This window comes from Poecile atricapillus, chromosome W (genome assembly GCF_030490865.1).
Source record: "Poecile atricapillus isolate bPoeAtr1 chromosome W, bPoeAtr1.hap1, whole genome shotgun sequence".
NCBI classification, from domain to species: domain Eukaryota; kingdom Metazoa; phylum Chordata; class Aves; order Passeriformes; family Paridae; genus Poecile; species Poecile atricapillus.
The window spans coordinates 448,150-470,015 of NC_081288.1; the positions used below are offsets into that span (position 1 = coordinate 448,150).

The following is a 21,866-nucleotide window of genomic DNA, read 5'->3' on the forward strand; positions in this document are numbered from 1 at the left end:
CAAATTCCTGAGACCCCTTCCCAAATTCTTGGAGTCCCCTCCCCAAATTCCTGAGACCCCTCCCCAAATTCCAGAGACCCCTCCCCAAATTCCTGAGACCTTTCCCCAAATTCCTGAGACCCTCCCCAAATTCCTGAGATCCCCCCAAATTCCAGAGAGCCCTCCCCAAATTCCTGAGACCCCTCCCCAAATTCCGGGGAGCCCCTCCCCCAACCTGGGGAGCCCCTCCCCCTCATTTTTGGGGTTCTGGGGGGGGTCTCACCCGCTCCCCTCCCCCCCCCAGAGCTGCTGACGACCCCCCCCAGGATGAAACGGGGGGTGCAGTTCCAGCCCCGAGGTAGGGGAGGGGTCTGGGGGGGATTTGGGGAGGGGGCTTTGGGCTCTGGGGGGGCTTTGAGGGGCTTTTGGGGTCTGGGGGAGTTTTGGGGGGTTTTGGGTTGGGGTTTGGGGGATTTTTGGGGGGTCTTTTTGAGGGGGCTTTGTGGTCTGGGGGTTTTTTTGGAGGGGTTTTGGTGTCTGGGGGGACTTTGAGGGGGTCTGGGGGATTTTGGGGAGGGGTCTTGGGGGGCTTTGAGTGGGTGTTGGGGGGGTTTTGGGATCTGGGGGGTTTTGGGGAGGGGTCTTTGGGATCTGGGGGGTTTTGGGGAGGGGTCTTTGGGGTCTTGGGGGTCTTTGGGGGGAGTTTGGGGGGGATTTGGGGTCTGAGGGTGTTTTGGGGGGGGTTTGGGGGGGCTTTTAGGGGAGATTTGGGGTCTGGGGGTCTTTTGGGGGTGTCTTTTGGGTCTGGGGGGGTCCCTGGGGGTTTTTATCCCCTCTGGGGGGGCAGATTTGGGGGTCTCGGGGTTGTTTCACCCCCCCAGACCCCCCCACAGACGCCCCCTCCCCATTTCCAGCCTCGGGGGGGCTCTGTCCCTGTCGGGGCTCCTGGAGACCCTCGAGCCCCTGGAGCTGGGGGGGGGTCCCGGCCCAGCCCGGGGGTCTCCCCCACCCCCCCCGGGAGGAATTGGGGAGGGGTCTGCGCCCCCCCCGACCCCCCCACGGCGCTCGGACAGCCTGGAGGAGCTGCTGGGGCAGGTGGGAAATGTGGGGAGGGGGCTTGGGGGGGGTTCAGAGACCCCTCCCCACATTCCCCATCCCCCCAATGTGGGGAGGGGGCTTGGGGGGGGGTTCAGAGACCCCTCCCCACATTCCCACCCCCCTCAGCAGCAGAATGGGGAGGGGTCTCCTCCCCCAGTGCCCCCCCCCAGAGCCCCCCGAGGAGGTTTTGAGGTTTTTTCCTCCCCCGACGCCGCCACCCCCGTGGAGGGGTTTGAGGAGCTGCTGCCGGACCCCGCCCACAGGGTGGGATTTAGGGGGTCCTGGGGGGGATTTGGGGGGGATTTGGGGGGGATTTGGGGGGGATTTCGGGGGTCCTGGGGGGATTTGGGGGGTCCTGGGGGGGCCCTGGGGGGTCTTGAGGGGGCTTGGGGGAGATTTGGGGGGTCTTGGGGTGGTTTTGGGGGTTCTTGGGGTTGGTTTGGGGGTTTTTGGGGTGGTTTTTGGGGTTTTTGGGGTTTTTGGGGTGCTCAGAGTGACCCCCAGACCCGTTTTCCCCCTCCCCAGTGGCCGTTGAAGCCGGATCCGTTCCAGCAGCGCGCGGCTGTGCCTGGAGCGCGGTCACTGCTGCTGGTGGCCGCTCACACCTCGGCCGGCAAAACCGCGGTGGCCGAGTACGCCATGGGGCTGGCCCGGCGCCACATGACACGGTGAGACCCCAAAATGGGGCTGGGGGACCCCAAAATGGGGCTGGGGGTCCCCAAAATGGGGCTGGGGGTCCCCAAAATGGGGCTGGGGGTCCCAAAATGGAGCTGGGGGTCCCAAAATTGGGCTGAGGGTCCCAAAATTGGGCTGGGGGTCCCTAAAACTGCCCCAGGGACCCCAAAACCGTTGAGGGGACCCCAAAACCCCCGCAGTTTTTTGGGGTGACCCCCCCGTGTCCCCCCAGGTCCATCTACACCTCCCCCATCAAGGCTTTGTCCAAGCAGAAGTTTGGGGATTTCCGCGACACCTTCGGGGACGTGGGGCTGCTGACGGGGGACGTGCGGCTGCGCCCCGAGGCCGCGTGGCTGGTGATGAGCACCGAGATCCTCAGCTGGGGAGGGGTCCTGGGGGCTCCTGGGGGGGCTTTGGGGTGTCCTGGGGGGTCCTGGGGAGGGGTTCAGGACCCCCGGGACCCCCCCCAGCCCCATTTCCTCCCCCCCAGGTCGATGCTGTCCAACGGCTCCGACGCCATCCGGGACCTGGAGTGGGTGATCTTCGACGAGGTTCACTGCGTCAACGACGATGAGGTGGGGCTGGGGGCTCTGGGGGGGCTCTGGGGGGCTCTGGGGGGCTCTGGGGGGCTTTGGGGGGGCTCTGGGGGGCTCTGGGGGGCTCTGGGGGGCTTTGGAGGGCTTTGGAGGGGTCCTGGGGGGGCTTTGGAGGAGTCCTGGGGGGGCTTTGGGGAGCCCTGGGGGGTCCTGAAGTGATTTAGGAGGGGTGTGGGGTGGTTTAGGGGAGCTCTGAGGGGTCCTGGGGGGGTTTAGGGGTGGTCTGGGGGGTCCTGGGGGGCTCTGGGGGGGTTTTGGGGGGTCCTGAGGGGCTCTGGGGGGGGTCCTGGGGGGGTTTGGGGGGTCCTGGGGGGGTTTAGGGGAGTTCTGGGGGGTCCTGGGGGGGTTTTGGGGAGTTCTGGAGGGTCCTGGGGGGGTTTTGGGGTGGTCTGGGGGGTTTTGGGGGGTTCTGGAGTGGTTTAGGGGATCTCTGGGGGTTCCTGGGGGTGTTTTGGGGTGTTTTGGGGTCCCCCTGACCCCCCCGTGCCCCCCAGAGGGGTGTGGTGTGGGAGGAGGTGCTGGGGGTTCCTGAGGGGTTCCTGGGGGGGCTTTGGGGAATCCCCGGGGGGTTTGGGGGGTCCTCAGGGGGTTTGAGGGGGTCTTGGAGGAGTTTGGGGTGTCCTGAGAGGGCTTTGGGGGGTTCTCGGGGGATTTTGGGGGGTCCTCAGGGGGTTTGGGGGCTTCTCAGGGGGGTTTGGGGATCCTGGGGGGGTTTGGGGGGGCTCCTGAGGATCTTTGGGGGTCTCTGAGAGGGACATGGGGGGGATCTGGGGGCTCTGGGGGATCTTGGAGGGGCTTTAGTGATCTCTGAGGGGTTTATGGGGGTTCTCAGGGGGGTTTGGGGGGTCCTGGGGGGTTTTGGGGGTCCCTGGGGTCTCTGGGGGTCCCTGGGGAGGTTTTGGGGGGTCCCAGGGGTGGTTTGGGGGTCCCTGGGGGTCTCTCAGGGTGTCTCTCACCCCGTCAGTCGCACCAAGCGTCGCTGTGTCCGTGTTCTGAGCACCCCGCGCCGCCCGGTGCCGCTGGAGCATTTCCTGTTCACCGGGAACAGCGCCCGGAACCGGCACCAGCTGTTCCAGCTGCTGGGCCCAGGGGGGGCCTTCAGCACCCAGGGGTGAGACCCGCAAAACCTGACCCAAATCTGACCTGAAACTGCCTGAATCTGACCCAAATCCTGCCTAAATGTGACCCAAAACCTGACACAAACCTGACCTGAAACTGACCCAAAATCTGACCCCAAAACCTGATATAAATCTGAGCTGAAACTGCCTAAATCTGACCCAAAATCTGACCCAAATCCTGCCCAAAACCTGACACAAATCTGCCCCAAATCTGACCCAAAACCTGCCCAATTCTGACCCAAATCTGACCCAAACCTGACCCTAAACTGACCCCAAATCCTGCCTCAAAACCTGACCCAAATCTGCCCCAAAATGTCTGCCTAAATCTGACCCAAACCTGACACAAACCTGACCCCAAACCTGACCCCAAACCTGACCCAAAATCAGACCCAAAACCTGACCCAAAACCTGCCCAATTCTGACCCAAACCTGACCCAAACCTGACCCAAATCTAACTCAAAATCTGACCCAAAACCTGCCCTGAACCTGCCCCAAAACCTGCCCCAAAAACCTGCCCCAAAACCTGCTCCAAACTCTGACCCAAACCTGACCCCAAACCTGACCCCAAGCCTGACCCAAACCTGACCCAAATCAGACCCAAACCTGACCCAAATCAGACCCAAAACCTGACCCAAACCTGACCCAAAATCTGACCCAAAATCTGACCCCAAAATGTGTCCAAAACCTGACCCAAAACCTGCCCAAAATCAGACCCAAAATCTCTGCCTAAATCTGACCCCGAAACCTGCCCCAAAACCTGCCCCAATTCTGACCCAATTCTGACCCAAATCTGACCCAAACCTGACCCAAAACCTGCCCCAATTCTGCCCCAATTCTGCCCCAATTCTGACCCAATTCTGCCCCAATTCTGACCCAATTCTGACCCAATTCTGACCCAATTCTGACCCAATTCTGCCCCAATTCTGCCCCAATTCTGACCCAAACCTGCCCCAAACCTGCCCCAATTCTGCCCCAAACCTGACCCAATTCTGCCCCAAACCTGACCCAATTCTGCCCCAATTCTGCCCCAATTCTGCCCCAATTCTGACCCAATTCTGACCCAATTCTGACCCAATTCTGCCCCAAACCTGTCCCAAACCTGCTCCAACTCTGCCCCTCCCCTGTCCCAGGTACTACGCGGCGGTGGGGGCCAAGAAGGAGCAGAGCAGCAAACACGCGCAGAGCTTCGGGGCACGGCAGCCCACCATGGGAGCCCCCAACCCTGGGCAGGTACTGGGGGTCCCAGGGGGTCCCAGTGACCCCAAACCCCCAACCCTGGATGGGTACTGGGGGTCCCATGGGGCTGGGGGCAGTTTGGGGGTCCCATGGGTCAGTTTGGGGGTCCCACTGACCCTGTTCTCTCCCCCCAGGAGCGTGGGGTCTGGCTGTCCCTCCTGCAGACCCTCCATGGGGCTGGGGGCTGTTTGTGGGTCCCATGGGGCAGTTTGGGGGTCCCATGGGGCAGTTTGGGGGTCCCCCTGACCCTGTTCTCTCCCCCCAGGAGTGTGGGGTCTGGCCGTCCCTCCTGCAGACCCTCCGTGAGCGGGAGCTGCTCCCGGCCGTCACCTTCACCTTCTCCCGTGGCCGCTGCGAGGAGCAGGCGGCCGCCCTGGGCTCCCTGGAGCTGCTGAGCGGCGCCGAGCGCGCCCAGGTCCGGCACTTCCTGACGCGCTGCCTGGCCCGGCTGCGCGGCTCCGACCGGCGCCTGCCACAGGTGGGGTCCCCGAGAGGATGAGGAGGGAGATTCTGGGGTGTGGGAGGGTGATTTTGGGGTGTGGGAAGGTGATTTTGGGGTGTGGGAGGGCGATTTTGGGGCATGAAGGGCTATTTTGGGGTCCCATGGGGACGGGAAGGGCGATTTTGGGGTGTGGGAGGGCGATTTTGGGGCGTGAGGGACGGGGATTTTGGGGTGTGAGGGGATGGGGAGGGCAATTTTGGGGTGTGAGGGACGGGGATTTTGGGGCGTGAGGGACAGGGATTTTGGGGTGTGAGGGACGGGGATTTTGGGGCGTGAAGGACGGGGATTTTGGGGCGTGAGGGACGGGGATTTTGGGGCGTGAGGGACGGGGATTTTGGGGCGTGAGGGACGGGGATTTTGGGGTGTGAGGGACGGGGATTTTGGGGCGTGAGGGACGGGGATTTTGGGGCGTGAGGGGATGGGGAGGGCGATTTTGGGTGATTTTGGGGTCCGACAGGGACGGGGAGGGCGATTTTGGGGTGTGAGGTGTAAAGAGGGAAGGGTTTGTACCTGGAGGAGGGGATCCAGCGCGTTCCTCCCCGCAGGTGCTGCAGCTGTCGGAGCTGCTGCAGCGCGGCATCGGCGTCCACCACGGCGGGGTCCTGCCACTGCTCAAGGAGGTGGTGGAGATGCTCTTCAGCCAGGGGCTGGTGAAGGTGAGCGGGGAAAAATGGCACAGCCGGCTGTGGGGCACGGGGATCCCACCCCATGGCTGCCCCACGCCTGGCCCAGGTGCTGTTTGCCACCGAGACCTTCGCCATGGGGGTGAACATGCCGGCGAGGACCGTCGTCTTCGACTCCATCCGCAAACACGACGGGAATGGCTTCCGGGATCTCCTGCCCGGTGAGGGGCTGGATGTGGGGCTGGGGGGAGAGCGGGTGGGAACGTGAGGGGGAAATGGGGGAAAGCAGAGAGGGAAAATGGGAGAAAGCTGAGGGGAAAATGGGAGAAAGCTGAGGGGAAAATGGGAGAAAGCTGAGAGTGGAAATGGGGGAAAGCTGAGGGGAAATGTGAGGGGAAAATGGGAGAAAGCGGAGAGGGAAAATGGGAGAAAGCTGAGGGGAAAATGGGAGAAAGCGGAGAGGGAAAATGGGAGAAAGCTGAGGGGAAAATGGGAGAAAGCTGAGGGGAAAATGGGAGAAAGCTGAGAGGGGAAATGGGAGAAAGCGGAGAGGGAAAATGGGAGAAAGCTGAGAGGGGAAATGGGAGAAAGTGGAGAGGGAAAATGGGAGAAAGCTGAGGGGAAAATGGGGGAAAGCTGAGGGAAAATGGGAGAAAGCGGAGAGGGAAAATGGGAGAAAGCTGAGGGGAAAATGGGAGAAAGCTGAGAGGGGAAATGGGAGAAAGCTGAGGGGAAAATGGGGGAAAGCTGAGGGGAAAATGGGAGAAAGCTGAGGGGAAAATGGGAGAAAGCTGAGAGGGGAAATGGGAGAAAGCTGAGAGGGGAAATGGGAGAAAGTGGAGAGGGAAAATGGGAGAAAGCTGAGGGGAAAATGGGGGAAAGCTGAGAGGGAAAATGGGAGAAAGCGGAGAGGGAAAATGGGAGAAAGCTGAGGGGAAAATGGGAGAAAGCTGAGAGGGGAAATGGGAGAAAGTGGAGAGGGAAAATGGGAGAAAGCTGAGGGGAAAATGGGAGAAAGCTGAGAGGGGAAATGGGAGAAAGCGGAGAGGGAAAATGGGAGAAAGTGGAGAGGGAAAATGGGAGAAAGCTGAGAGGGGAAATGGGAGAAAGCTGAGGGGAAAATGGGAGAAAGCTGAGGGGAAAATGGGAGAAAGCTGAGAGGGGAAATGGGAGAAAGCGGAGAGGGAAAATGGGAGAAAGTGGAGAGGGAAAATGGGAGAAAGCTGAGAGGGAAAATGGGGGAAAAGGCAATTGGGAAAATGTAGAAATAGGGGAGGAAAGAGTGAGGAGAAATGGGAGGAAAGAGGAGAAATGGAGGGAGGAGAGTTGCAATCGTGAGGGAAAACGTGAGGGGAGAAAAGAGCGGGAAAACGTGAGGGGAGAAAAGAGTGAGAAACGTGAGAGGAAAAGAGAGGGAAAACGAGAGGGTAAAAAGGCAGAAAATCTGAGGGAGAAAGAGCAGCAAACATGAGGGGAAAGCATCGGGAAAAGCGACGGGAAAGGTGTGGGGAAAAAAGAGCAGAAACGTGAGGGAAAAAGAAACACGAGCAGGAGAGGGCAGGAAATGTGAGGGTGGAAAGAGTGGGAAACGTGAGGGGAAAATGGGGGAAAACGTGAGGGGAGAAAATGGGGAAACGGGGAGAAAATGGGGGAAAATGTGAGGGGAGAAAAGAGCGGGAAAACGTGAGGGGAAAAATGGTGGGAAATGAGAGAGCAAAAAGGCAGAAAATCTGAGGGAGAAAGAGCAGCAAACATGAGGGGAAAGCATCGGGAAAAGCGACGGGAATCGTGAGGGGAAAAAAGAGCGGAAACGTGAGGGAAAAAGGGCAGAAACGTGAGAGGAAAAGGGCAGGAAATGTGAGGGTGGAAAGAGTGGGAAACGTGAGGAGAAAATGGAGAAAACGTGAGGGGAGAAAATGGGGAAACGGGGAGAAAATGGGGGAAAATGTGAGGGGAGAAAAGAGCGGGAAAACGTGAGGGGAAAAATGGTGGGAAATGAGAGAGCAAAAAGGCGGAAAATCTGAGGGAGAAAGAGCAGCAAACATGAGGGGAAAGCATCGGGAAAAGCGACGGGAATCGTGAGGGGAAAAAAGAGCGGAAACGTGAGGGAAAAAGGGCAGAAACGTGAGAGGAAAAGGGCAGGAAATGTGAAGGTGGAAACAGTGGGAAACGTGAGGGGAAAATGGGGGAAAATGTGAGGAGAGAAAATGGGGAAACGGGGAGAAAATGGGGGAAAATGTGAGGGGAGAAAAGAGCGGGAATCCTGAGGGGAGAAAAGAGCGGGAAAACGTGAGGGGAGAAAAGAGCAGGAAAACGTGAGGGGAGAAAAGAGCGGGAAAACTGAGGGGAGAAAAGAGCGGGAAAACGTGAGGGGAGAAAAGAGCGGGAATCCTGAGGGGAAAAAAGAGCGGGAAAACGTGAGGGGAAAAATGGTGGGAAATGAGAGAGCAAAAAGGCGGAAAATCTGAGGGAGAAAGAGCAGCAAACACGAGGGGAAAGCAGGGGGAAAAGCGACGGGAAAGGTGAGGGGAGGAAGGGCAGGAGCCGTGAGGGGAAGAGCGGGAGGATCCGTGAGGAGAAGACGCCGGCGGCTCTGCGTCCCCACAGGCGAGTACACGCAGATGTCGGGGCGCGCCGGCCGCCGCGGGCTGGACACCACCGGCACCGTCATCATCCTCTGCAAGGGAGCCGTGCCCGAGCTGTCGGATCGGCACCGCATGATGCTGGTCAGTGCCTGACGTGTGTCCCCGCGGTGTCACTGCCATGTTCCCAGTGTGTCCCCATAGTGTCACCGCCATGTTCCCACCGTGTCACCGCCGTGTCACTGCCATGTTCTCACTGTGTTCCCCTCGTGTTCCCCCCGTGTCCCCACAGTGTCACCGCCATGTTCCCCCCGTGTCCCCACAGTGTCACTGCCATGTTCCCAGTGTGTCCCCACAGTGTCACCGCCATGTTCCCCCGTGTTCCCGCCGTTTCACTGCTGTGTCCCCGCCGTGTCACCACTGTGTCACTGCTGTGTCCCCACAGTGTCACTGCCATGTTCCCACCGTGTCCCCCGATGGCTTCGGCTCCCAACGGTCGCTCCCCGGCGCTGGGTCCAGAGCGGCCCGAGGAGGGGATGCTCTGTGTGCCGGAACGGTGAGAGGTGCGGGCGGGTCGGGGGGAGTTTATCCACCGAGTATATACCTGGAAGTATAATGATGATCAAAATAGATACTAAAAAATATTGAAGATAAACGGGCTGCTTGGTTTTTATTTAGTTAGAGGCAGGGTTTTTAAATAAATAAGAAAAAAATAAATAAAATATTTCAAGAATGAATATGTAAAGGTATAGAGAAATATATATATGTAGGCATAAAAATAAGTAAAAATAAGTAATAGAAATATATACATATATATTGATTTATAATCTATAATATGATTTCTGTACGTATAGATGGTAATATGATATATTTTAGGATATGTTATGTGTTATGTATATCAACAAGGTATATAAATATGATAAAAAATATATATTAAAAGATTTTTAAATACCGTTTAAGATAAAGGGACTGTTTGGTTTTTATTAGGTTTGCTTCGGGGCTTTTAAATAAATACTACAAAAATAAAAACATAGAAATGTATATTAAATATATAAAGATATAGAGATATGTGCAACCAGAAAAGTAAAGAAATAGAAGTAATGCAAATATATACAAACAGGTTTATGTTTAATCTATATATCTACATTATATTTATTTAATAGATGTATTATATATATAATAAATATATATATAATTAAAATGTATATAATATATTTAATATATAATAATATATGTATACATGTTAAAATAATATATTTTGATACTTTATATATTGTGTGTTATATATAAATGAATATAGTATATAAATTTAAACACATGTTGTGGAAATAGATGTTAATTTTTTTTTTTTTTTTATTTTCATTGTTTTGGTAAGTTTCTCAGAGGCAATCCTCCCGTTGCAGCTGCTGACAGCACTGAAAACCTGTGTGCTTCGTCGTGTCCATCGCCCAGCTGGCAACGATTCCCTGGTGTTTGGTGCATTAAGTCACACCCAGCTGTGTGGGATGGCAGGTGAGCACATTGCCCGAGCCTTTTCGCTTTTCTGGCTCACACACAACTTCCTTTCCTTTTTTATATGGAAATCAGGGAAGAGGGTAGTGTATATTAGTATATTAGCATTTCTAGCAGATTTTTAACTGCCACTGATGCCCGTTCATCTTTGCAGTGTGGGTTTTCATGCTGACAAATCCTCTGCTTTGCCTTCTGCTCAGAGTCAGGTGGGCCCTTTATTGAACAGATTTATCTGCTACAAGGCTACGCAGAAGGATGGAAAGGAGGAACACAGGGGGAAAAAAAAATAGATGAAAGGCCATGCATTGATCACCTGATGTACTCCAGAGACAAACATGGCTATTACAGGTAACATGGAGCAGCCCTTCTGGCCTTTTCAGTTGTATTCAGAGAGATGTTTGCCTGCTGTGAATATCTGGGTGCTTGGAGTTCACTCTGATTTTAACAAGCCCATCAATAATAAAACATTGTATTGATAGAGCAAGATCTACTTCTGTAAAGTTGTTGCTCCACAGAAAAGCAGCATAAAGAAGCTAGCTGGATTATTTGTATGATATGTAGCTTTTTTAGGATGTTTTGTTCTTTATATGGTGTTCATTTCAAATACAAGCGTGTGAACTTTGTGTTCCCTTTTAGGGGCTGGTTCTGGGGTAACAAGGAAACACAAGGCCTAAACACCTCTGGCTTGTCTGTCCAAGGATCTGCCTCAATTGTGGCTCCCATCCTTCTGAAGAACTCTTCAGCACAGTGAGTTACCTTCTATAACTATTTATTGTTGTATTGTTGTTGTGAGACCTCATTGCTGGGTGAGAAGACCAGGGGAAATTAAAGGCTGTATGCCACTGTTACTTCACTGAATTCTTGTACTCTGTTAAAATCAAAACAAAAGGGATTTACACTGTAAGAAACACTTAAATGTAAGTTAAGGTAAAGGTCACAGTGCTAAAACCTAAGAGCAGATAGCCTTGAGCTCCTTTATATTCCTACTCCTGCCTCCAGGGTATCATCAGCTATCCCCTAGATCTTGCAGTGGAAGAGATGCTGAACCATCAGCTGTTCCATATTCTACACCACGTGTCTTTTTACCATGCTCCTCTGAGAAGCATCTCTCCCTTCTCTGTTTCTTTGCAGACAAGAAGGGAGAAATTGGGATTGCCTTTGTTCTTTTGCCTGTTCATAAAAAGGCCGCTTGTGGCTGTGTGCAGTGGCAACTGCATCACAGAATCTTAGAGGTGATTATTCGCAGGTTAAGGAAATAATTCCCTTTTTTGTCACTGCTGCGCTGATTTCATAGGCGTGTGTGTGGCTCGATGCCTAAGATATTTAAAGCAGGTTTTATTCTTACAGGGGTTTTGCACACTAAAGTGTGCGCCCAGGTTTTGTTTCCAGAAGTGAGGTGTAGCGCTGGGTGTTTCATTTGGTGTGTTACTTGTTCTGTTGTGTCAATAACTGCAGTGTCCTCCCTGTGCCTGTGTATTGCAGGGGCAGTCGAGTGCTGGTTATAAAGGTGGTGATAATTAGGAATAAGCTGTTTAAGCTTGGATAAATGTTTAGAAATCATTGCTTAGATATTGCTGTGTAAAACGCTCGCTCGCGGTGGGAGAATTCTCCAGGGTCAAGCTGTTCAGGTATGTGCAGTTTATTATATGGGTAAAGAGAGGGGAGAGCTGTGTCCGCCACCAGCCTCGGCGTCCGCGTGGTCCGGGGGAGGAGGGAGAGAACGGGGAGAGCAGGAGAGGAGAGGATGGAAAAGGGGAAGGAGGGAGTAAGAGCAACAGAGGGAGAGCGGGGGAAACCAGGGAGGGATAAGAGGGGGGAGACAAGAGAGGGGTAAGAGGGGAAAACCCAAGAGGGTAAGAGTAAGAGAGGGAAAGAGTGGAAGAGGTAAGAGAGGGGGAGAGGGGAGCTGAGAGAGGAGTAAAGGGGTACGAGAGAAGAGCCGAGAGGTACGAGAGAGGTTAAGAGGTAAGAGAGAAAAGCTAAGAGAGAGGTTAAGAGAGGTTTAAGATAGAAAAGCTAAGAGAGCGAAGTTCTTGTTACAATCCAATCTATCTTTTTCTATAGTGAATATTCTAATTCCCAGTAACCAATCACTACGAGATACACCCACTAAAGATTTTACATACAGTGTTGCATTTGAGGTTCTACAAGCTTTACCAGTTCTTCCCTTGCTTCTTGACCTTTGGGCTTTCTGTCAGGAGAAGGACATTGTTTTATCAGCAGGATTCTCCTTTAGCTGGCTAGGCTATTGTTCTTTGGTCATATAGTAACCAGTACTCTGTATCTTATGACTCAAAGCAGGCTTTCGTTTCTACTTCGATTCTAGCCTTCTTTTTTCAGAATCTTCTGCCAAACCATCACATTCATGAGGTTTCCCTGTTTCACCCTCCCCAACAGGCAGCAAGTTGTGCTGCGCTCTGATAATTCCATACTCAACCTGTTCCTCATCTCTTAAAGGTTCACTTCAGCCTTGAATCAGCAGGTCCCTAGGTTTGGTTTTTTAGGATGCCATTCCTGTTAGATTTTCCCCTGTGAAGACCTGAGTATGTCCAGTTTGACCTCCAGGATAATGAAGGGAGAGGAGCTCCCGTTGATTCAAGAGTGAAGCAAGGCCTCCATTCTTGGCCTGGGGCTGTTTCAAATGGGGAGGGATCAGTGTCCTGACTTCTCTCTCTCAGAGGCAGGGTTCCTGGACGAGGTGACCCAGGACAGCTTCGTGCTGGGCCCGGGCTACGACCGCCCCTAGCAGCTGGAGCCCGCGGTGAGGGAGCCCAAGAGCATCCAGCTGTACCAGCACCTCAGCCTCAAGAGCTGCATCTGGACCTTCGACGCTTATTACGACATGACCGAGTTAATTGATGTCTGTGGGGGCTCTGTCACCGCTGACTTCCAGGTGAGAGGCCCATCCAGAGCTCTCCAGGTATCCCAGATCTCTCTCAGTTCTCAGGCACAGCTCTGCGTTGCGTGGAGCTGCTGCTCTGCCCTGCACAGGTGGAGCGTGGCTTTTCCCCCCCTCTAACCTGGAAGAAAACAGCGCTGTGTGCATTTCTTTCATTTATTTTCCATTTCATTCGTTTTCCATTTATTTTATTCTCTAAATCTTCAGAGTGCCAGGAAAATACCGTTTTTTTTTAATGTAGGGCCACACTGGAAATACAAAACGTTCTCAGCTGGGCTCTCTTTTATAATTTTGGCTGTGTTCTCGGCCAATAGAAATGAGCAGAGGACAGAGCAGAGGCAGCTCAGTCCATGCTCCACAACATGGGATATTTTAGCTCATTCCGTAATTAAGAGACCAAAAGCCAAAAATGTTCCTCTAGAAACGAATGGCTTTCCCTGTTTGGGGTATCTCACTGTCCTCTCCTGGCTGCATTATCCATCTGCAGACCACTCCGTCTCCCCCAAGCTCTTCCATTAAATTCCCAGCCCACATTGCTTGGACCAGCATCATCTCTCTTAATTCCTGCCAGCCTGGAACTTGTTCATGAAGTTTCCTTTTATAGCTCCAATTGTTTGCACAAACCCAGAGGAGCCGCTTGGCCGGAGAAACTGCCCAGTGGAGCATGTGGAGCCTGGCCCCAGCCAGGCTGGAACATCTCCCCGAATTCTCCAGGGCGTACAAAGTACAGCTGCACTCTGCAGATAATAAATGGAGAGCTCTGGGAGGCCTGAGCAAGCAGAATTGCTCATTTTTAATTCACAGCCTTGGAAATCAGGGGGGTTTTGAGGTGAAATTGTGCCCAGAGTTCCTTTGTCCAGTGGTCCCAGGGAGCCTTAGCGCTGCCCCTGGATTACAATGCAGGTTTGTCTGAGGTGCCTGCACGTAAAGAACGTCCAGAGTCACCTCTGACTTCACTGGAAGGTGCATAACCCCCTTTTTGGGGTTTTATTGCCAGGTAAGGGACTCTGCCCAGTCCTTCCTGACAGTCCACGTCCCTCTCTCCGTGTCCTACATCTGTGTGACGGCACCGAGGGGCTGGGCTTCCCTGGAGCACCGCACCGAGATGGAGTTCTCCTTCTTCTACGACACCGTTCTCTGGAGGACAGGTGAGCCTGAGGCACTCCAAGGGCTATGGAAGAAGTGCTTCCTTCATGTTTTCCCCCTTAGTTCCTGCACTGCCCCCAGAGTCCTGAGGGAGCGGGGAACTCGGAATATTGCCTTCCTCTGTGCTTGCGGGGGGCTTAGGCAGCCGATGGCTGGCAGAGGGAGCGTGCAGCTGGCTCACTGGAGGGTGATCCCAACTGAACCCTGCCTTGTGGAGGTGTCCCAAACGCTTCTGGGGCTGGCAGAGCCCAGCAGAGGAGAGCGAAGGTGCTGTGTGGGCTCCCAGTGGCGCTGTCCTTGCAGGGATCCAGACGGACAGCGTGCTCTCGGCCCGCCTGCAGATAATCCCCATCTACATCCGCGAGGACGGACGGCTGGTCAGCGAGTTCAGGACGCAGGCCAAGTTCAGAGGTGAGGGCAGTGATCCTGGCAGGGACACAGAGCAGGGTCACACAGAGCTCTGCTCTGACGGCACAGGCAGCGGAACGAGTCCCTGTCCCTGCCGGGAGCCCCTCTGGCCCTGCGAGGTGGGGCCTCTCCGCGCTCTGCCTCCCGTCACCTCCTTGTCCTCCCCCAGCGCTGTTTGTCACGGAGCACCACAGCCTGCCAGAGGTCAGGTCCTCTTTGAGAACTCCAGAGCACCTGGGAGGCATCGAATTTGACCTGCAGCTGCTGTGGAGTGCTCAGACTTTTGATTCTCCCTGCCAGCTCTGGAGAGCAACCAGCTCCTACAACAGGTGAGGGCTGGGGGTGCAGTCCCCTCCAGCAGCTTCCCCCACAGCACCACGTTCTCCCTGGCACCCCTCCAGCAGCCACGCCAGCAATAGCACGGAATGCTCAGGAGCTTGGTTAGAGCTGGAGCACTGCTGTACTGAGAGAAAAATCAGCTCAGCCTCTTGGAAAGGAATTTTTCCAGCGGTGAAGCCTGTGGATAGACTGATCCCAGAGTCACACTTGTCCCTCGGGGACTGCCGGATGACATTGCTGGGGCAAGGGAGAGGTGCTGCCCTGGGTGAAGAGCTTTGAGCTCTGCTTGGTGGCTGCAGGGTCTCCTGTCTGTTCCCAGGAAGGATTACTCTGGAGAATACACCATGTTCCTGATCCCCTGCACGGTGCAGCCCACGCAGCCGTGGGCAGAGCCTGGAGCCAAGCCCCTGCCCTGCACGGCTCACGCTCCCGAGCGGTAAGAGGGCAGGAGGGCAGGCTCGGCCCCTTTGGGGTGCACACCTGTCCAGACCTCATCTCCCCTTTGTTTCCTTCCTTGTCCCAATTGCAGGTTTTTGATCCTGATCACCTTCCAGCAGACAAGCCGCCCAGTTCCAGTTGTTTACTCCCAGAACGCAAGAGTTTCAGATCTGTAACGACGAGAAGGTTTTTCTAATGGACCCCACCAAATCGGAAAGGTCTCTGGCAGAAATGGATTACAAGGGGGGCTTTTTCCAAGGGTAGGATTTACCTCTCCTCTTCTGCTTGTGCCCAGTGTTTCTGCTTTCACAGCTTCCATTCCCTGGAGAGGAAAGGGCAAAACCCACAGGTAGCTTTGCCTCTTCTACAGCAATCATTGACATCTTACAGCCCTGTGAAAGAGCAGCGTGCTCTGGCACCGCGTTTTGTCACTCCCACCCACCGAGCCCTTCCCAAACAACCCAAACCCTTCTGAACACGGACACTTGGCTCTAGCAGCGTTTTCCTGCTTGGGAAATTTCACCTGCCCCTCTTTGTCCCGACCTCCCCAGGGCAGATCCTGTACGGGCACGTGCTCTGGCACCCGGAACAAAACCTCAACGCTGCTTACAAGCTGCAGCTGGAGAAGGTCAACCTGTGCACAGGCAGGGATGGCTACGTGCCCTTCCTCGACCCCACGGGTACCGTCTACAACGAGGGGCCCCGGTACGGCTGCATCCAGCCCAACAAGTACCTGAAACACCGATTCCTCCTCCTGGTGAGTGCTCTGCTCCTGCTTCTTCCCGTTTGGGATTTGCTCTGGCAACCCGCAGGTGGTGGCTGCAAAGGGATAAGGGAGCCCGTGGGGGATGTTTTGTGCTGCTGCTGCTGCTGCTGCTGCTGCTGCTGCTGCTGCAAGCTGTGAACACCAGATCAGTTTTTCCCCACCCTTGGAGTGTGTTCCTGAATCGGTGCCCACGTGTAGGTGTGGAGATGGGGCATTCGGACTAGATCCCTGACACAGGTGTTTGGTGGGGCTCTGGCTTCCAGCCTCCCTTGGGAAAGCAGACAGCATCCCTCACGCCACTTCTCTGACTTTCCAGGACCAAAACCAGCCAGAAGTGAGGGATAAGTATTTCCACGATGTGCCTTTTGACGCCCACTTTGCTTCCCAGCTGTCCGAGTTCCACTCGGTGAGCAGCATGCCCGGAGTTGATGGATTTACTCTCAAGGTGGACGCTCTCTACAAGGTATGTAGTACCCAGTGCTTTTGGTAGCCCAAAATGGACTTCTCTGTCCAGGACCTCCCAAACACTTGGTGAATTGTAGACTCTGGGCCTTCAGAATTCACCTCTGATACAAGAAATGAAGATTAGGATGTTAGTCCCGTAATTTCATTTTTTTTTTTCCCTGAGGCACTCATGAGAAAGCTCTTTAAAAACACATTATTCGTGTTCCTGAAGGAATTAATGCCATCGCAAAGGCAGGACACCTCACGGGGTGGTCCGTGCTCCCGAGGAGCTCCCCTTGAACACCCGAGGTGGAGCTGCCCCGGGGCGCCGCGAAGGCGGCGGGCGGCCGCTGCTGCACCGTCAGGAACCTTCATCCACCGAGGGACGCGGCGGCCTCTGCCAGGGCCAGGGCAGGAAAGTGAAGCAGGTGCACATGGAAGTCAAAGTCCACGGCAATTTGCACGACGGCACGGAAGTTTCATGGAGCACACGCATTGGGAAAAGCTTTTTATAAACTGTAAAATAAAGATAATCCAAAACTGAAAAGCCACCTGGGTATTTTTTTAGTCTGGTGAGGAGGGGCAGCTGTCAATTGCCCCTGCTCCCGTCTTAGCGGCTGCACCGCTGCCCTCCCTCCGTGCTGCTCCAGCTCTCCCAGGCTTAAGTGGGCAGGGTGGGGAAGCCAGCTCCCACCGCTGGCATGTGGGAGCTCTGAGCCAGCCGAGGAGCAGCCGGGTTCCTCTTCCTGTCCTCCGGAAGAGAGTAAGGCTAAAATCACCCGCTGTGATCGGGGTGTCCCTTCTTGCGCCGCCCCGCCGGTCCCCCTCATTCCCCTGGGGCGCGGCGGGCCGGAGCCCCACGGAGCTGCTGGGCCGGGGCAGGGAAGGACGGAGACGAGGGCGCCCAGCGCGGCTCGGGCCCCGCCGCGGCCTCGGGGCTGGCGGAGCGGGGGGGACCGGGCCGGGAGCGCTCCGGGGCTGCGGGACCGGCCCTGCCCAGGCCGGGGCGCCGCGTCCGCACCGGGACCCGCAGCGCTCCCGCAGCCGGAACCGCCCTCCCGCGGCGATCCCGGTACCGATCCCGGTACCGATCCCGATCCACCCCACGGGGGAGAGGCGGCACCGCCCGGGACCCCAGGGCGGACACCGGCAGGACCCGAACCCCCCATCCCAGCTCCGGTTGCGGGCTCCGTCACCCGCTTTCGGTCAGCCCCGTCCCGGCATCGCGGCAGGAGGGGGAGTCGAGTCCCGGCGAGGGAGTGCCCCGTCCCCAGCCTTGTCTCAGCCCCAATCCGGCCATGCTCCGCCACCCCCGAGACCCGCCACCCGGGGCCGGCCGGGGGAGAGGCGGCACCGCTCCGCCGGCGGACACCGGCAGGACTCTGCCCCGCTGCAGACCCCGTCCCGAGCCGCGGCCCCGCCGGGGTCGGGGCCCGCTGGTCGGGCCGGGGCTCGACCAGCGCCGAGCGAGAGTCGCGGGCCAGCGGCACGGGGGGCGGGGCCGCATGAGGAGCGGGGCCACGGGGCACAGCCCGACCGCACCTGGGAACTGCCGGGGGTCCCGGGCGGCGCCGCCTCTCCCCCATCGGGCGGATCGAGGCGGCCTCGGGTCCGGGATCGGTCTCGGGCCCGGGATCGGTCTCGGGTCCGGGATCGGGATCGGGATCGGGATCGGTTCCGGGCCCGGGATGGCGGCGGCGGTTCCCGTTGCGGACTCGGCCCCCCCCCCGCCCGGCCCCGGGACCGCGGCACGAAGGGGGCGAGGCCAGGGAGAGGGGGGCCCGGCACAGGTGTGAGGGGCGGGGGCACGGAGCGCGTGCGCAGCTCGGGACAGCAGAGCGCGTGCGCGGCGCGGGGCAGGTGTGCGGGACGGGGCCGGCACAGGTGTGAGGGGCTCCAGAGCGGCTGCGCGGGGCGGGACCGAGGGCATTTAAACCCCGGAAGGGCGGCGGCCGCCATTTGCTTCAGTACCGGGTGGAGGCGGCTGCGACCGCTCCGGTGAGGCGCTTCTCTCTCTTCTCCGCTTTTATCTCTCTTTTCTGCTTTTATCTCTCCTTTCTCTGCTTTTCTCTCCTGTTTCTCTCTCCCGTCTCCTTCTCTCCCCTCTCTGCTCTTGTCCCCCGTCTCCCCCTCACACCGCCCGCTCCCTCTCTCCCCTCACCTCCCCGCCCGCCCCCTCCTCCCCAACCTGACCCCCGCCTCTGTTCCTCCTCTGTCTCTTCCTCCCGCTCCCTCCTTACCCGGCCCAACCTGGCTCTGCCCTCCGTTCTCCTTCTGTCACCGCTCCCTTCCCCTGCTCCTTCTTTCTCCCCTCCGCCGTCCCTGCCCCGGCCGCCCCGGCTTCTCCCTGTGTGCCGTACGCCCCTGTTTGTCCGTGTCCCCCTTCTCCTCTCCTTGGCGGCGCTGTCGCCCCTCTGTCTCTGCCGCCCTTTCCTTCTCTGTCCCTTGTCCCTTTCTGTCTTCCCCCGCAGCCGCGGGGCTCGGGGCGCCGGATAATAAAGCCCAGAGGGCCGGAGCCGGCGCCCCCGGCGGGAATCCCCTCACGGGGCCGGAGCCCGCGGTGCGGGTCCCCCCACGCACAACACCGCCCCACACTGCCGGGTGTCCCCACATCACACTGGGGGCTGAGGGGGGCCGGGGCTGGGAGGGGGGCTTAGGGTGGGCCCCCTCCTCCGGAGGGGTCCTGGGCTGGGTTAGCGAGGGTTGGGGGGCCGGGGGGGGGGATTTGGGATGGGGGGGTTTGGGAAGGGCCCCCTCGTTAGGAGGGGGTCCCGGGTGGGGGGGGTGGGTTAGGGAGGGCCCCCTCCGGAGGAGGGGGTCCCGGGGAGGGGCGGGGGGCGGGGCCCCCTCCGGAGGGGGGGGCCCGGGGTGGGAGGGGCTGGGGGGGGTCTGTCCCCCCTAAACCCCTCCCACTCTGGGCCCTCCCCTCCGGGCGGGGCCCGGCCCGGCCCCTCCCCAGGACCCCTCCTCCGGACAGGGGCCCGCGGGGGGGGGGGGGGGGGTGGGGGGGCAGCAGGTGGGGTCACGTCACTCTGCACCGTAATTACACTTTTGTGTCAAACGACAGCACTCCCCCTCCTATTCCCCCCCCCCCCACCCCGCCCCCCCTCCCCCCCGCGGGCCCCTGTCCGGAGGAGGGGTCCTGGGGAGGGGCCGGGCCGGGCCCCGCCCGGAGGGGAGGGCCCAGAGTGGGAGGGGTTTAGGGGGGACAGACCCCCCCAGCCCCTCCCACCCCGGGCCCCCCCCTCCGGAGGGGGCCCCGCTCCCCGCCCCTCCCCGGGACCCCCTCCTCCGGAGGGGGCCCTCCCTAACCCACCCCCCCACCCGGGACCCCCTCCTAACGAGGGGGCCCTTCCCAAACCCTCCCCCCCAGGACCCCCTCCAGAGGAGGGGGCCCACCCTAAACCCCCCCTAACCCACCCCCCCACCCGGGACCCCCTCCTAACGAGGGGGCCCTTCCCAAACCCTCCCCCCCAGGACCCCCTCCAGAGGAGGGGGCCCACCCTAAACCCCCCCTAACCCACCCCCCCACCCGGGACCCCCTCCTAACGAGGGGGCCCTTCCCAAACCCCCCCATCCCAAATCCCCCCCCCGCAGCCCCCCAACCCTCGCTAACCCAGCCCAGGACCCCTCCGGAGGAGGGGGCCCACCCTAAGCCCCCCTCCCAGCCCCGGCCCCCCTCAGCCCCCAGTGTGATGTGGGGACACCCGGCAGTGTGGGGCGGTGTTGTGCGTGGGGGGACCCGCACCGCGGGCTCCGGCCCCGTGAGGGGATTCCCGCCGGGGGGCGCCGGCTCCGGCCCTCTGGGCTTTATTATCCGGCGCCCCGAGCCCCGCGGCTGCGGGGGAAGACAGAAAGGGACAAGGGACAGAGAAGGAAGGGGCGGCAGAGACAGAGGGGCGACAGCGCCGCCAAGGAGAGGAGAAGGGGGACACGGACAAACAGGGGCGTACGGCACACAGGGAGAGGCCGGGGCGGCCGGGCAGGGACGGCGGAGGGGAGAAAGAAGGAGCAGGGGAAGGGAGCGGTGACAGAAGGAGAACGGAGGGCAGAGCCAGGTTGGGCCGGGTGAGGAGGGAGCGGGAGGAAGAGACAGAGGAGGAACAGAGGCGGGGGTCAGGTTGGGGAGGAGGGGGCGGGCGGGGAGGTGAGGGGAGAGAGGGAGCGGGCGGTGTGAGGGGAGACGGGGGACAAGAGCAGAGAGGGGAGAGAAGGAGACGGGAGAGAGAAACAGGAGAGAAAAGCAGAGAAAGGAGAGATAAAAGCAGAAAAGAGAGATAAAAGCGGAGAAGAGAGAGAAGCGCCTCACCGGAGCGGTCGCAGCCGCCTCCACCCGGTACTGGAGCAAATGGCGGCCGCCGCCCTTCCGGGGTTTAAATGCCCTCGGTCCCGCCCCGCGCAGCCGCTCTGGAGCCCCTCACACCTGTGCCGGCCCCGTCCCGCACACCTGAGGCGGCCCCAGCGCCGCGCACGCGCTCTGCTGTCCCGAGCTGCGCACACGCGCTCCGTGCCCCCGCCCCTCACACCTGTGCCGGGCCCCCCTCTCCCTGGCCTCGCCCCCTTCGTGCCGCGGTCCGGCCGGGCCCGGGCGGGGGGGGGGGCGCCGAGTCCGCAACGGGAACCGCCGCCGCCATCCCGGGCCCGGAACCGATCCCGAGACCGATCCCGGACCCGAGGCCGCCTCGATCCGCCCGATGGGGAGAGGCGGCGCCGCCCGGGACCCCCGGCAGTTCCCAGGTGCGGTCGGGCTGTGCCCCGTGGCCCCGCTCCTCATGCGGCCCCGCCCCCCGTGCCGCTGGCCCGCGACTCTCGCTCGGCGCTTGGTCGAGCCCCGGCCCGACCAGCGGGCCCCGACCCCGGCGGCGGCCGCGGCTCGGGACGGGGTCTGCAGCGGGGCAGAGTCCTGCCGGTGTCCGCCGGCGGAGCGGTGCCGCCTCTCCCCCGGCCGGCCCCGGGTGGCGGGTCTCGGGGGTGGCGGAGCATGGCCGGATTGGGGCTGAGACAAGGCTGGGGACGGGGCACTCCCTCGCCGGGACTCGACTCCCCCTCCTGCCGCGATGCCGGGACGGGGCTGACCGGAAAGCGGGGTGACGGAGCCCGCAACCGGAGCTGGGATGGGGGGTTCGGGTCCTGCCGGTGTCCGCCCTGGGGTCCCGGGCGGTGCCGCCTCTCCCCCGTGGGGTGGATCGGGATCGGTACCGGGATCGGTACCGGGATCGCCGCGGGGAGGGCGGTTCCGGCTGCGGGAGCGCTGCGGGTCCCGGTGCGGACGCGGCGCCCCGGCCTGGGCAGGGCCGGTCCCGCAGCCCCGGAGCGCTCCCGGCCCGGTCCCCCCCCGCTCCGCCAGCCCCGAGGCCGCGGCGGGGGCCCGAGCCGCGCTGGGCGCCCTCGTCTCCGTCCTTCCTGCCCCGGCCCAGCAGCTCCGTGGGGCTCCGGCCCGCCGCGCCCCAGGGGAATGAGGGGGACGGGCGGGGCGGCGCAAGAAGGGACACCCCGATCACAGCG

The 21,866-nt window shown here is 59.3% G+C and overlaps 2 protein-coding genes across 12 annotated transcripts; both read left to right on the forward strand.

Moving 5' to 3' along the window:
* Positions 1 to 1,656: 1,656 nt before the first annotated feature.
* LOC131591542 (superkiller complex protein 2-like) lies at positions 1,657 to 12,667 on the forward strand. The gene is made up of 11 exons (XM_058862353.1): positions 1,657 to 1,745; positions 1,985 to 2,108; positions 2,243 to 2,327; positions 3,313 to 3,459; positions 4,597 to 4,696; positions 4,998 to 5,180; positions 5,750 to 5,860; positions 5,937 to 6,048; positions 8,435 to 8,553; positions 8,855 to 8,972; positions 12,600 to 12,667. Exons 3-11 carry the CDS (start codon positions 2,323 to 2,325, stop codon positions 12,665 to 12,667), a joined length of 963 nt encoding a protein of 320 aa, XP_058718336.1. The 5' UTR covers positions 1,657 to 1,745; positions 1,985 to 2,108; positions 2,243 to 2,322.
* LOC131591374 (extracellular matrix organizing protein FRAS1-like) lies at positions 8,860 to 17,021 on the forward strand. Of its 11 annotated transcripts, none has more exons than XM_058861966.1 (12): positions 9,847 to 9,921; positions 10,122 to 10,269; positions 10,558 to 10,668; positions 12,600 to 12,814; positions 13,818 to 13,968; positions 14,270 to 14,377; positions 14,544 to 14,703; positions 15,033 to 15,149; positions 15,243 to 15,369; positions 15,703 to 15,908; positions 16,234 to 16,380; positions 16,546 to 17,020. In XM_058861966.1, the coding sequence occupies exons 4-9, from the start codon at positions 12,764 to 12,766 to the stop codon at positions 15,325 to 15,327; spliced, it is 672 nt and encodes a 223-aa protein (XP_058717949.1). In that variant the 5' UTR covers positions 9,847 to 9,921; positions 10,122 to 10,269; positions 10,558 to 10,668; positions 12,600 to 12,763; the 3' UTR covers positions 15,328 to 15,369; positions 15,703 to 15,908; positions 16,234 to 16,380; positions 16,546 to 17,020. The 11 variants fall into 11 exon arrangements, with proteins under 11 accessions (XP_058717953.1, XP_058717949.1, XP_058717950.1 ...); XM_058861962.1 differs by lacking the exon at positions 9,847 to 9,921 and adding an exon at positions 11,404 to 11,549 and having other exon boundaries at positions 9,953 to 10,269; XM_058861967.1 differs by lacking the exon at positions 10,122 to 10,269.
* The last annotated feature ends 4,845 nt before the right edge of the window (positions 17,022 to 21,866 follow it).

Excerpts from the sequence above, each read along its gene's own strand:
- LOC131591542 (XM_058862353.1), top strand. Across the intron at positions 6,049-8,434 it reads CTTCCGGGATCTCCTGCCCG|GCGAGTACACGCAGATGTCG; the intron begins GTGAGGGGCTGG and ends GCGTCCCCACAG. Across the intron at positions 8,554-8,854 it reads ATCGGCACCGCATGATGCTG|TGTCACTGCCATGTTCCCAC; the intron begins GTCAGTGCCTGA and ends GTGTCCCCACAG.
- LOC131591374 (XM_058861970.1), top strand. The coding sequence starts at position 12,764 with ATGACCGAGTTAATTGATGTCTGTGGGGGCTCTGTCACCGCTGACTTC. Across the intron at positions 13,969-14,269 it reads CACCGTTCTCTGGAGGACAG|GGATCCAGACGGACAGCGTG; the intron begins GTGAGCCTGAGG and ends CTGTCCTTGCAG. Across the intron at positions 14,704-15,032 it reads GCAACCAGCTCCTACAACAG|GAAGGATTACTCTGGAGAAT; the intron begins GTGAGGGCTGGG and ends GTCTGTTCCCAG.